Source organism: Buteo buteo, chromosome 5 (assembly GCF_964188355.1).
Source record: "Buteo buteo chromosome 5, bButBut1.hap1.1, whole genome shotgun sequence".
Lineage (NCBI taxonomy): Eukaryota > Metazoa > Chordata > Aves > Accipitriformes > Accipitridae > Buteo > Buteo buteo.
The window spans coordinates 4,125,058-4,137,665 of NC_134175.1; the positions used below are offsets into that span (position 1 = coordinate 4,125,058).

The following is a 12,608-nucleotide window of genomic DNA, read 5'->3' on the forward strand; positions in this document are numbered from 1 at the left end:
CTTGAGCAAAACGTGGCCCCAGTTGTGAGTTGTGCAACCCCTGGGGCTGTTCTAACACTGGGCTCATTGTTTGCCATTGTGAGTCTCCGGCGTCTCATTGTCCACTGAAAAGCCAGTTCCTACCGAGCTGGTGCGGACACCAATCAAATGTGCATCGTTGCTGGATATCGGAATGACTTCATTTGCTAAATTAGCTGCCTCCCAAACGGCAGGAAACCCACGTTATTTTCTCACTTCGCGCCACTTGGGTGAACGTGGGCTCTTGATTGAACAAAATTCTGCACCTCCCACCTTCTTTTCTTGCAGACAGATGAAGCTGCAGAGATCAGAGAGCTAGGGCTCTGGCCAGGTGGAAAGGTCCCATTAGGAAGACCCGTTTCGAGCAGGAACTTGGGTGCTGGTACATCTCAAACCACATCGTGCTTGCACGCTCGCGACTGATTTTCCATGGCTCCTCTACAGAGGGTAAAACCCAGGGGAAACTGCTGCCATCGGTGAGAAGCAGGCCAGCGAAGCGTCACTTCAGTCTTGTTGACACGATGCGATGTCAACGGGATACAAAGCCTCTTTGGAAAAATGGTCCCTAAGAAGAGGTGATGAAAACAGGCATGGCAAAAAAGGAAAAGCTAGTGGATACTTGAATAGGTGAAACCATTTCGGACGGCCACAGAGGAGGGGAAGTAAAGACATGCAGGAGTCTTCCTCCTGCAAACGTTGGGTGGATAGGATCGCGGTTGGCATTCATAAAAAGGCCGCATTTAGAAAATACAGCAGGTACCTGCATGAGCCACTGGTTCTAAGGGAAATGGAGAGCAAGATACTGGTTTGACTTCACACAGTATCTGCACAGGAGACAGACGGACATCAGCGAGCAAGCGTGAGGCACACAGTACAAAAAGAATAAAAAAAGCAACAGGCCCCTTAAAAACATATTTAATAGTTTTCAAACTTTATTTCATGGTGATTGACGAAAGACACAAGTTAGTAATGGTTATATCATGCTGCTCCTCTACTGTGCATTGCCCTTCAGAATTCATACAGCAGTTCACAATGGTCATTAATTTACCCTATAAATGAAGCCACATGGACATCTTTTTTTTTAAAAAAAAGCAAAAAAAAAAAAAAAACCAAACCTCAATGTCTTTTTTTTTTTGTACATACATGTTATAAATGCTATTAAAAATAAAGCCGAAGTTAAGTGCACAGCCCCTAGGGAGCACTGCTGAATCTGACCTTGGTTCAAGATGCTTGACAACAAGGACGCAAGGTCCTGTTTTAAGGCATTTCCAAGCCCCAGCAAAAGCAGACAGAGTTTTTGTTTTTGTTTAGTTGGTTTTTTTTGCAGTGACCCTGGCTTCATTTCAGTGGCATTCTAGAAAATTAGCAGCTTCCTCTGTGCATGCCCCTCTCCCTCTGGAGTTGGCACATCCAGCCCTCGGTCTCAGCCAACGTGGTTGCATTGCCCAGCTAAAATTCACGTTCTTAAAACAGAGATCGAAGGTCTCACGCTTCCCTCCCATCCCTCCCCATCCTGCAGTATTAGCCCCTGTCTATCTCCACCTCATGATCAAAATACAGCAGTCCATCCCCTTCACAACACAGTCACAGTACTTCCCACCAGGAACCACAATTTTATATAAACAGTAGCCACTTAAAATGTGGTATCGCCACACACACACACACACACACACAGAGCCACACACACACAGAGCGGAGTCTCCATCCCACAGCGGGCACAGCCCCCTGTGAAATATTTAACCACCGGATTTTTAGAGGAATGTCAATAGATTAGGCATAGATTGGGGTAGACTTCTTTTAATTAAAAAAAAAAAAAAAGAAGAAAGAAAAAAGAAACCCAAGTGGTTTTACACAATGTTCTTCCCCTTTGTTACATCTGTGTTCAGAGCTCACCCTGAGAAAACTAATTTGACTTTTCATGGCTCAAAATTTAGTGCCAAGAAACAACATTTTTAAAGGTGCACTACTTTGTAAAGGTACACTACCAGGTGTGCCAGAAAGTTAGGGTAAAACTGCAAAACGATGGTACCCTGGATATTAATTAATATTTGATACCTTGCGGGATCCTTCAGATTAATTCTGTACACTCCATAAAGCTGGTTTTACACAGAGCAATGCCAGCTGCCATCTCAGGGTGGGAAAGGGACACAGGTGTGTTCCAGTAGTGGAAAGGGACAGAGATGCTACACAGCATCAGTAAATTCTTCCCATGGAGAAGGAACCTGAATGGAGTGGGTCATTTCTTTCATAGCTGCAATCCGTTTGTTCTTCTCCTGCTCACAGGAGATTCAGTGTTTGCATGCAAATGCGTGCTGGTTGACAGACACTCGCGCACACGCATACGTTCAATTCAGAAACACACATACTGGCTTTGTAACTGGCACCACAGTATTTGCTTTCGAGATTTGCACGGAGGAAGAAAATATTTAAAACACCTCCTCCCAAACACTACTGCCTCGACAGCTGACTCGCGCCCCATTCCCATTGAAGCTATTGCTGCTGGGCTAGCAGTATCCAGAGGAGCTTTGATCGTGGCGTGGAAGACCCTGCATTGCACTGGGCATTGCGAAAACTTGAAGTCAAAGGTAAAACTCCAATTACTCTTCCTAGGAGAGGCTCTAATACCAGCTCTACAGAGATTCACGTGCTGGCCAGCTGCAAGCATCCTCATGGTAGATAGAGGGCAAGTCATGCCCGGAGGCTGGAAAACAGACATGGGTCATGGAAGGACACATCCAACAGATTTTTTTTTTTCTTTTAGTGAAAAGGGACCCAGTCCCCGTGCCCTCGCAGCCCGCTTGACAGCGCTGGAAGAGGGAGAGCACTTCCAGCTCTCGAAGACGTGCTGCGAGTTCTCACCGGCGCACGGGAGGGCAACGCTTGGTACACAGAAGCTCTTGGGAAGAGCAGCCAGGGCAAGCAGGTGGTTAGGACACGTCTGGATAAACACAAAGCGTGGAAATGAGGTTTCACAGCTGCTTCTGCACATGTCCAAGAGGAGGAGGAGGAGAGCCGACAGAGAAATCAACATTTCCCCCACAGCACCTCTCAGTCCAGCAAACAGTCATAAGACAACCAAAGAGCAATGCTTTTCTGCCTGCTCAGAGCAGACCTTGGTCTCTCTTCCAGTGCATGGCATCCCTGATTTTAACAGAGCATAAAGGAGAAAAGCACTTGAGATTCTTACACACATAAATTATAGTGAGAGGAAGGGAGGGAGGAGGGAGATAGGGTGAACACAGGGCCGGGAGAAGGCTTGGCAGAGCCAGACCCCAAAGCAGGGTGGTAATTCCCGCTTCTCTGATGGCCACTTCCCTGCTCAGCCAGCACTGCAGAGAGGACTTTGGGGCCAGGCCTGAGATGGGAAAGCAGGGAATTCACGAAGGCCACACGTCTCGCCAGCACCAGCATCCTTTCCCCCGTGGGTGTGAACAACGACCCAAGAACAGAAGTAAGGAGGGGGAACAATAACCCAAAAAGAAGCTTCAAGTATGAATAAGATTTACAATGCAGGTGCAATAGGGAAGTTCTTCTGTCACTTCTTGGAGACTTGGTTCAAGGTTTGTTCTTTGTTGCTGCTGTTTGATTAGAGTCTGACTGACCTGGATAGACGGCAACCGAACAAATAACCCAAAAGAAAAGGTGTTTCCTCCCCTCCCTTTCCCCCCTCCCCCCAAAATATAAAAAGCAATAAGTTTACAAAAATAGAAAATAATTACAGCAATAGGCAGGAGGGAGGGAAGGAGAAGGAAGGGTCCCTGGGGGTCTATTTGGCTGAGCAGTGTAATATCGTGGGGTTGTTTAAAGCGTCCTCCACCAGATGCAGTTCTTGGCGGTCGACAATCACGTCCCTTATGCAGCCAATAAAGCCAGTGCTGTAGGCCTTGGGCAGCTTGTGAGCCACACTCAGCTTCTCCATTCCCCCTGCAAGAGAAAGCACAGAAGGTCGGGTGGGAGGACAAAGGACACGCTGCCGTACGGGCCAGCAGCACACTCACGTGCACTCACACAGAGCGCAGGTGCTGCTGGGAATGCCCTCCTCAACACGGGGGGAAACCTCTTTCCTGGCCAGTATTTATTTTCACTTAAATTGGAGAAATGCCAGTTCCAACTTATACATAAAGCTTTCCTGAAGACACTTACAACAGTAACTTCCATTCCAAAATACCAATTCAACTTAAAATACTTCATTTTCTTGGAGGTTGCTCCCAAATTCAAACTGAATTTTATTTCAGTTACTGAAATGTCAACTACGGCTCACGCCAGGCCCTGAAATTACAAAGGGCTGATTGCGAACAAAACCTTTGGAAGAGCCAGTGAGGAAGCCAAGCAAAAATTTCTCCTGGAAAAACTTCTTCCACATAACTTCTAAGTTGATTTCAGAACAAGGAATGGCATCTGGGATACTGTCTTTTCAGAGGTAAGGCTACGTTTCTGAATATGAACTCCTTGTAAGTCAGGTTAGACCTGAAACTACGGGCTTAGACTGGGAAAATAAGAACAGATGCTTCCAAAAAGCGTAAATAGATTCTAATTCACTGTTTCTTCACTACAGATGATCAAAATCCCCAGATAAACATTTCTGTCCATTGATTTCTGTGGGCCTTGTGCCCCCTCGCAATCATGAACCCTAGGACCGTGCCTGAGGACGAGCCCACTCCTGAACTTACAGATGGAGAGCCGAGTCATGGAAGTTCCTCAAGGGACAAACGAAGCCCAGGACCTGCAGCATCACCCCTTCAGGCTCCAAAAAGGACTTCACTATCCTCTCACTTCAGATTAGTACCGGTTGTAGTTAAGCACAATTACCCTACACTGGTGGGTGGATTTCTCGCCTATTTGAGCTGTTACAGGACAAATCTAGCCTCTGCGCTGACAGATCTGCCCCAAGCAGCGTGAGATAGATGCAATGGGCCAAACTCTGTCTGCAGCATCAAAATACTTATGTCAACACAAATGGAACTGACTCTGCTGCGCACAAGGGCACCTTCTGGCATATCTGCTTATTCTGTTATGCAAATAAAGCAACACTTAAAATTTGGGTATTTACGTATTTTCAGGCAGAAGTACCCTTCTCTCAATTCAGCCGTTTCACTTTTGGGAACCAGAGTTACCCAAGCAAGTGACATTTGGGAGGCTCGTGAACTAAGAGAGGCTCCCACGCGTGAGGGAATTCGGCAGGTGGGAGCACTCCCGGTTTGGAGAGGGTTCTCCATGCCATTGGCAGCAGCCGCAGGCCAGCTAACGGCTCTCTTCAGGGGACGTGGCATTTGGTAAAGCCAACCCTTCGTCCCTCAGCTGTCACCAGCATCCTGCCCTAGGAGGCAGAGAACAAGCAGGGGACTTTTTAGGTCAAACTTGTCAAAAAGTCACCTGCGAGGCAAAGGTGTTCCATTGAAACAAGGGAGGGAGCGTCAACATCTCAGCTCCAGCTCTGAGCCCCTCAGCAAAGAAGAGGTTCACCCTTTCCACGCCGACTTACCCAGCCACAGGGCCCCATCTGTATCTAGCTGTGTCGCACCAAGCGGAGAAGAGCCAGCAATGGGGGCTTCGTTGCCGACTTGAAGGGAACCTTCTCTCTGTACCCTGCTCCCGGAGGGAAGGAAGAAGAAACGCAAGATTAGCAACCTCAGAGGAAAAACTCAGAGCTGTCCTCCGCTTTACGCCAAATCTAGACACTGGGCACCATCAGCCCTTCTCCACCTGGAGAGGAGCGGGGTCAGGCCGGGTAGCACAGCATCCAGCATCCCCTGGGCATCCTGCAGCCCCTGCCAGCGGTCAACCACAGCTTCCTCCCGCACCCTCCAGACCCATCAGCAGAAATCCCTGGCATGCCAGCCGCATGAGCCGCTCACCACTCCCGCCACCAATAAAAATAAAAGGGACGGCTCGGGCTCGCCGCGAACAGAATGTCAAACCCTCAGCCAGCTAAAATAAAAGGCACGAACCTTTCGTACCTCCTCGAGCCTGCCCCTTTGACATTTCCAGGCGTGTTCCAACACGCGCCCCTCCGACGCGGCACTGCCCACATGCCTCTCCTCTATTCTTATCCAAGAAGAGGAGTGACCCTTGGGGATCACAGGGCACGGAGCCACGGCCATGACTCAGGCTCCCTAGTTCACAGCTTGCCCAGCCCAGAGCAATCTGCCACGGTCCCGCTCTCCCCTCCTGCTCGCCTTCGCACCTGTACGCTTTGATATGAATCCACCGGTTGGTGTTGACCGGGACCGTGGATCGTAGGATGACGGGCTTGGAGCCGAGGTCGTAGGTCATTTGTACGAAGCCATCCACTATGGCGATGGCGATGTAGTCTGATCGCTCCAGCCCCTTCCCGCTCCACAGGATCAGCCCCTGAGTGGCTTCTGTTTTGATGCTTAGTTCAAAATGGTTCGACTGCAAGGCCTTCTCGCTGCACGGTGAGACGGGAGCAGGGGAGAAGACAAGAGCAGAGTTAGAAACTTGCTTACAAAAGCAACAGGCAGCCAGTCAGCTCCTCAGAGCAGCCTTCTCTGTTCCCAGCCGACTAGTTCACCCACCGAGGACAACCTTCAACCGACCTTTGGCATCAGGCTATGCATGGGGTCTCAGTCCCTACCCGCTGTGCTTGAGGGGTCGCAGCCTTTGCAGTATCCCAGGCCTGCTCAGAAAGCCTGGTGCGTGGCGGGGAGAGCAGCTGGAAAGCTTTAAACCAGGCCACGGGATCAAAGAAATGGCCCTCTGGAGGTCTCGAACCCAGCGCCCGCTCAGAGCAGGACCATTGGCAGCGCTAGATGAGGCCAGCTGTGGCTCTGCCCAGCTGAGCTTGGGAACACCAAGCCTGGAGCTCCTCCATCGTCCTGCTGACCTGAGCAGGGGCTTCACAGTTCTCCTGGGGATGAAGTGTTTTCCCCAACATCCCGCTTGAACCTCCAAAGACACAGTATGGGGCTACAGCCCCTTGCTTTTGCCCTCCATGGAGCATAAAGTTCAGACACATCAAGCCCTGCAAGCTGTGACACGCAAGTCTTGGTTTTGCCTCCTTATATGCAGGCACTGAAGGAAGAGGTCTGTTACGTGGGCTGGTGAACAGCACCGGGCTGGCCCCGATGTGGCCAGCAGAAGGGTTTTCCCCACAGAGCTGCCTTTGATTTGAGAGAGGTCAGAACAAAGAGGGCTCTATTGGCCAGATCAGGAGATCCGCGGGCAGCAGCTGAGCTGGGGTCAACACCATTTGACCATCCTGCTGGCAAGCATCCGAGGTGCAAGCAGAGCTGGGCTGCCTGGGGACCACGGCTCCCCATACCATCACGACACAGCCATCAGCCTCGGAGGCGTTTGCTCTACCGCTGCCTCTGCTTGACCAAAGACCTACAGGAACCCAAAGGCTGAGGACTGTGAGATGATGAGCACCCTGCAGTTTGAAGGGGATGGAGACTGTCCATAGAGGCAGCAAAGCCTTCTTTCTCCTAGATACGGTGTCTTTTCCTAAGGGCGGAGTGAAGGAAGGACAGGATTTACCCCACATTGGCATCCCCATCTTTGCTCAGTCCCTTTTGGAACAGGCAAAAGGGGCTTGGCAACAGGTGACGTTGGCGTACGGAGTCGCCATCCATTCTCCTGGGATGCTCCGAGACATACTGCTGACACATGTGCGCACATAGACCAGACAACATGGGCAACACAGAGAGCTTTTTATTCCCAAGGGACACTGCGTCCAAAGGGCTGGACGAGGGCTGGACTGTCAAGGCAACTCAGCCTCTCCTTTCACCCATGGCTATTTGCTGTCTAGGTCCCCCAGGAGCGAGGGCCAGAGCTGGAGCTGCATAGGAGCTGCTGTGTCTATGCTGGAAGGACAGGGCTTCCTTCTTGTTTACTCTCATCACCTGCAGAGCTGCATCCCTTATAAATAAAAAGCCAAGGGTATGGACAGACAGAACACACACAGAGACAGAGACATGCTGAGGCAGCAACAGCAGAGCACGAGATACAAGAGCTGAAAGCCTGGCACAGACTCACCTGGGCTCCGCAGGATAGTCCAGCGCGTCAGGACTTAGATGCAGGAAGAAAGGGGAGCATGCGATAAGCGCAGGACAGCGGAGGAGACCCTTCCCTCCCACCCCGCTCACAGACAGGGCACAGCCCCGCTCAACGGCAACATTTCTTCACCCTACACAACGGCCAAGCTGAGAAAACCGCCCAGCATGAGCGGGAAGCCTCAGCCACTGGGAGCCGAGTTTCCTCGAGCCAGCGAGGCAAGTTTGCAAGTTGTTGCTTAGCCAGGGTGAGCGTAAGAACGCCAACGAGCAAATACAGCCCTGTCCCAGCGGTGCAGGGACTCTGCCATGTTCTCCTGGGCCAGGACTATCAGCGTTCCGGCTAATCGCCCACGCTGCCCCGCTGGGATGCGTATCCCAGGGCAGGACAGAGGGCAGCACTGCTGGGAGAAGGGAACTTTTGGTCCACGGCCCTGCACGAGGACCCTTTCCCGGGCAGACCTGCAGGCAGGTCTCGGGCTGGTTCTTTGGGATGCTGCGGAATAGGCTCCCGTCTTGCCAGATAGCTGAATTGTCACGTAAGGGCTCTGAGTCAGCCTTGGGGCACTTGGGCAGCAGGGCGTGCGTGGAGAAGGGGAAACCCAGGATTACAGCTGTCCTGCTGGCACAGCCTGCAAGCGGTAGGGGCTACAGGCCCTGCATTACAATCAGCTCTAACTAGATGTATATATAAAAATGTACATTCAAAAAAAAAAAGAAGTATGGGCATGTCATGGCCAGCAGAGCCCAGAGAAGCAATTGGAGTGTTAGCCCTGCCCAAGGCACACCCCGGTGTCTGCCTGGAGGCAGAAGAAACTACTTTTTATGGGCAGCCCAATGGGTCCTTCAGCCCTGGCGGGGCTAGCGAGTGCCGCTGCCAAATCCCGGCAGAAGGATCTGGGGAGAAGTGCTAAGCTCCCTTGCAGGAAGGAGCATGCACAGCCAAAATAGGCTGGTTCAGGCAGGGAGAAGGCTGGGAACGGTGACCTTCCCTTTGCAGAGCGCTGGGAGAGGCAGGACACAAACGTAGCAGCTTTCTGCTCGTCTGCAGGGAAGTGGCTCGAGTCCATGCAGAGGGACAGCTGGGCACTCTGGACGTGGCAGAGCTGTCGTGCAGGCCACTACATGCCTTTTGTTGCTGTAGGGCACTGTCTAGCTTAGGAGGATGCTTGGTTCCTAAAAAGCCCTTTCCAAAACACTGCAGCACCTCCCAAACTATTAGTGAACATGCAGGTGACGGACTCTGTGGCTCTCCAGGTGTCGGCATGCATGCATGCACGCACGCAACAGCCTCCCGAGCCTCTGCCTGACCCCAGCTTGTAGAAAATGAGATGAAATGGGGATGTGACAGGCAGGTATCACTCCAACTCTCCCCCGCGCAGTGGGGAATACGGCTGCATGAACCAGTGCTTTTCTTCTACTCCTGCTGCTCAGCAAGACAGACAGACAGCAAATCAAAGCTGTCAAGCCCCCTCTAGGGAAGAAGCCCTTCTCCCCATCCACCTGCCCAGGCCCTTCTTCTGCCCCCCCTGCCTGCACTGCACATTGTGAGGGGTTCCCCCTCACTGGGGAACATTCTCCTAGTGCCCAGCTTCGCCTCCTCGCTACGGCAGTACTGGAAAAATCAGGGCAGGATTAGCATCCCTTATTTCCATCGCCAGTGCCTTTGCCGCTGATGGAAGAGGTAACTTTCCTCCTCTACGCTCACCCACTTAAACTAAGTTGTAGCATCCTGCTGGGACAAAACCTGACTGCAGCAGAGCCAGGCAGCGCAGCTCCTGCTGCATCTTGGCTGTGATTTGGACCCCTGTACAGCCGCAACGAGCTGCAGTCAGTACCTGGGTCCGGCTCACCCTGAAATGGGAACGCCTGCCCGTGACAGACCCCTGGGGCAGTGCCCGTATTCTTCCTCCCACACCTGCCCTGCGCTGCCCTGCGGCTGGGCTGGTGGTCAGGGTGGCAATGGGAGATGTGGTGGAAGGCAGATGGCTGGAGGGAAGAGCTGGGCGGCAGGGAGGACTGTACTTACGCGGGGATCTCATTGGTCAGGTGGCTTGAAAACAAAGAAACAAGGACATTGAGAGGAGACGGACAGAGACTGACAAACAACAGCTCAACACAGATGCCCTCCCCAGGCAGGGCGTTAGGGCAGCAAGGAACCTGAGGTTGTAAGAGGCAGATGGATGGAGAGTAATCCAATACCCCGTCCCAGTGCCACGGAGCTGGGAATTAACCACGGGGGCTGTAGGAGCACAGTGCTGAGGAAGGGTACTGAGCCAGACTGCTGTGCACCACGAGTCTCCTGTAGGAGAAATATCCAGCCCAGAGGCTGAAGAAAACCTCAGTCAGCAGCTGCGTAGCGGGCTCTGCTTATCTTGAGAGAGAAGCCCCAGGGGCAAGTACAGCCACAGAGACCGCAGGGTCCAAACACGTACCCCTAGCCCATGGGGTCAGGGTCGAGCAGATGCCGGAGAAGGTTAGCCAGCTCCCACAGCAGCGACGGCCCGTTCCTGCTGGCAGAACCGACCCTTGCTGCACAAACAGCCAGGCAGACAAAGGAGCTGGCAGACAGGCATAAATTAAACCACAGGCAGAGCTACCTCTCCCCTCAGCACAGCTCACCCAGCCTACAACTCATTCCTGAGGAGGTGGGCAAAGAAAGGCACCAGCCAGGAGCAGGGCACAGGCCACATGAACCATCTTCATGGGGTGCACTCAGCCAGCTTCAGCCCGCTCCCAAACCAGACTATGCTAACCCAGAAGGTGGCCCAAACGCTGCAGAACGAGACCATCCAGACCTGAAGCTGGCCAGGCGATGCTGTTATGGGGAAAGCCCTCTGCCAACAAAGGAGCTTTAGAGGTAAGGGCTGGAAGCGACTGCTCACGGCCCCGGTTTGGCTTGCCCCTCTTTACGCGTTGTACTTGGACTTCTTCGACCCTAGCTCTTCCTCCTGCTAACAGCCCTAGCTCCTTCTTTTGACCTTGGTTCAGCTCTGCAGCCAAGTTACCTCTTTGTCACGGCATTGTGGTACTCCATATACGTCCTACCATCAAAAGCGATGGCCTCTGCATCTCCAGCAGCCTTCTCAATGATCACTGGAGGTGGGAAAAAGAAGAGCTGTCAGGCAACGTAGCGTGGCCTGTCTGTCCTTGGAGAAAATCCCCCTTTACACTGAGCATTCATAACAGGACGGAGGCATGCACAAACCTGCCATCCCTTGGGGCATGTCAGCACTGTGGCACTCTAAGCAAGCCCCTGGAAAGGTTTGCTGTGGCTTCAGAGCCCGTGAGTTTGGACCATCTCCCTGTTTTGCAGCCAACTGTCACGAAATCTGCAGCCTTGTTGGTTGCCTGGCTGAAGCTGGGGAGGAACCTGCGCTTGGTGATGGCCCAAGCGCTAAACTCAGGGAGGTAGGAGGAAAAAAAAACTTATCTGGAGGCAGCTAGGCATTGCTCAGGCCCTCCAGGTGAATGTGCTACAGCACTAAACCATGTTTCCCTGCCCCAGGCTGCTTCAAGTGAGCGCAGCAATGTACAACAGGATAAGATGGGAGGCGGTGACAGGGCTGGGTGATCTACCCATGCGCAGCAGCATTCGCCCTGCTGCATGCAGTGTAATGCCTACATTTCTGCAAAACGGCATAACCCCAACTTCACAGCTGCACAACAGTGCCAGCCTGCAAATGCCACAGCTTGTTTCCCCTTGGATCCCTCCCAGCAGTCACAACGAGGACAAGACCTCAGGCTTAGCCTAAGCGATGCGCTGTCCTGCTGCCACCAGCTAGTCATCAAAGCAGTTTCATTGCCATGTCTGGCTAGCAGGTGAGGGTCCGTGTCCAGCCCTACCCTGGCAGTCTCACCTTTCTCGCAGTGAGAGCCGGAGAAGCCCCTCTGGCAGGCACACTCGTAGCTCTCTAGCCGGGGGCTGCAAGTGCCTCCGTTCTGGCAAGGATTGGGTTTCTGGGTACAGGGATGGCCTCGGAAGGGGGAGATCTCAATGGCACTGCGGATGTTCTGCTCCTTCAGCACAGGCACCCCCTTGATGGAGATCTGGCAGATACAAGCAAAGGGAAGCGCAAGAGTCAGCCTTCACTGCCCCACTTCTCTGCGGGGCCAGTGGGGGGGGGACAGAGGCCAGTATCCTCTGGAAATGGATGGAAATCCAGCCCCAAGCCCCACATTTTCCTGTGACACCCACCCGCCTCCTCTTCTGCCACCCACCGCTGCCACTTTTCAACTGGGTATGCCCCCCACCCGCACACATGGACCCACGCTGCCTATCCTCCAGCAATGCCAGTGCGGATGGCACATCTCCCAGGCAGATACCTGTCCCAGGCTGCCTGGTAGGACCTTACCCTCTGCACTGCCCCATCGAAACTGGTGGAGATGGCGGCTGCTCGAGCTAGCTTGCTGAAATCAGGGGCTCCCCCTACATAAAATGGCTCCTTCAGGTTCAGGAAGGTGTGAGGCACCTGGGGAGGAGAGGGAAGAAGGTGAGATGGAGAAGATGTCAGGCTATCCCTAAGCTGCAAGTTGGGCATTTGGCCCAGCTCCGTGGGTTCTAGAGGAGGCTGCGAG

General features: G+C 52.8%; 1 protein-coding gene across 5 annotated transcripts in view; it reads right to left on the minus strand.

Moving 5' to 3' along the window:
• Nucleotides 1–932: 932 nt before the first annotated feature.
• Nucleotides 933–12,608, minus strand: part of AGRN (agrin) — a 126,113-nt gene continuing 114,437 nt past the window's right edge. For all 5 annotated transcript variants that reach the window (XM_075027283.1, XM_075027284.1, XM_075027287.1 and 2 more), the window contains 6 exons: nt 12,386–12,502; nt 11,891–12,080; nt 11,039–11,126; nt 6,203–6,427; nt 5,501–5,604; nt 933–3,942 (listed from right to left, as the gene is read on the minus strand). In XM_075027283.1, the coding sequence (XP_074883384.1) occupies nt 3,785–3,942; nt 5,501–5,604; nt 6,203–6,427; nt 11,039–11,126; nt 11,891–12,080; nt 12,386–12,502 (882 nt within the window). In that variant the 3' untranslated portion in view covers nt 933–3,784. The remainder of the gene's footprint in view (nt 3,943–5,500; nt 5,605–6,202; nt 6,428–11,038; nt 11,127–11,890; nt 12,081–12,385; nt 12,503–12,608) is intronic.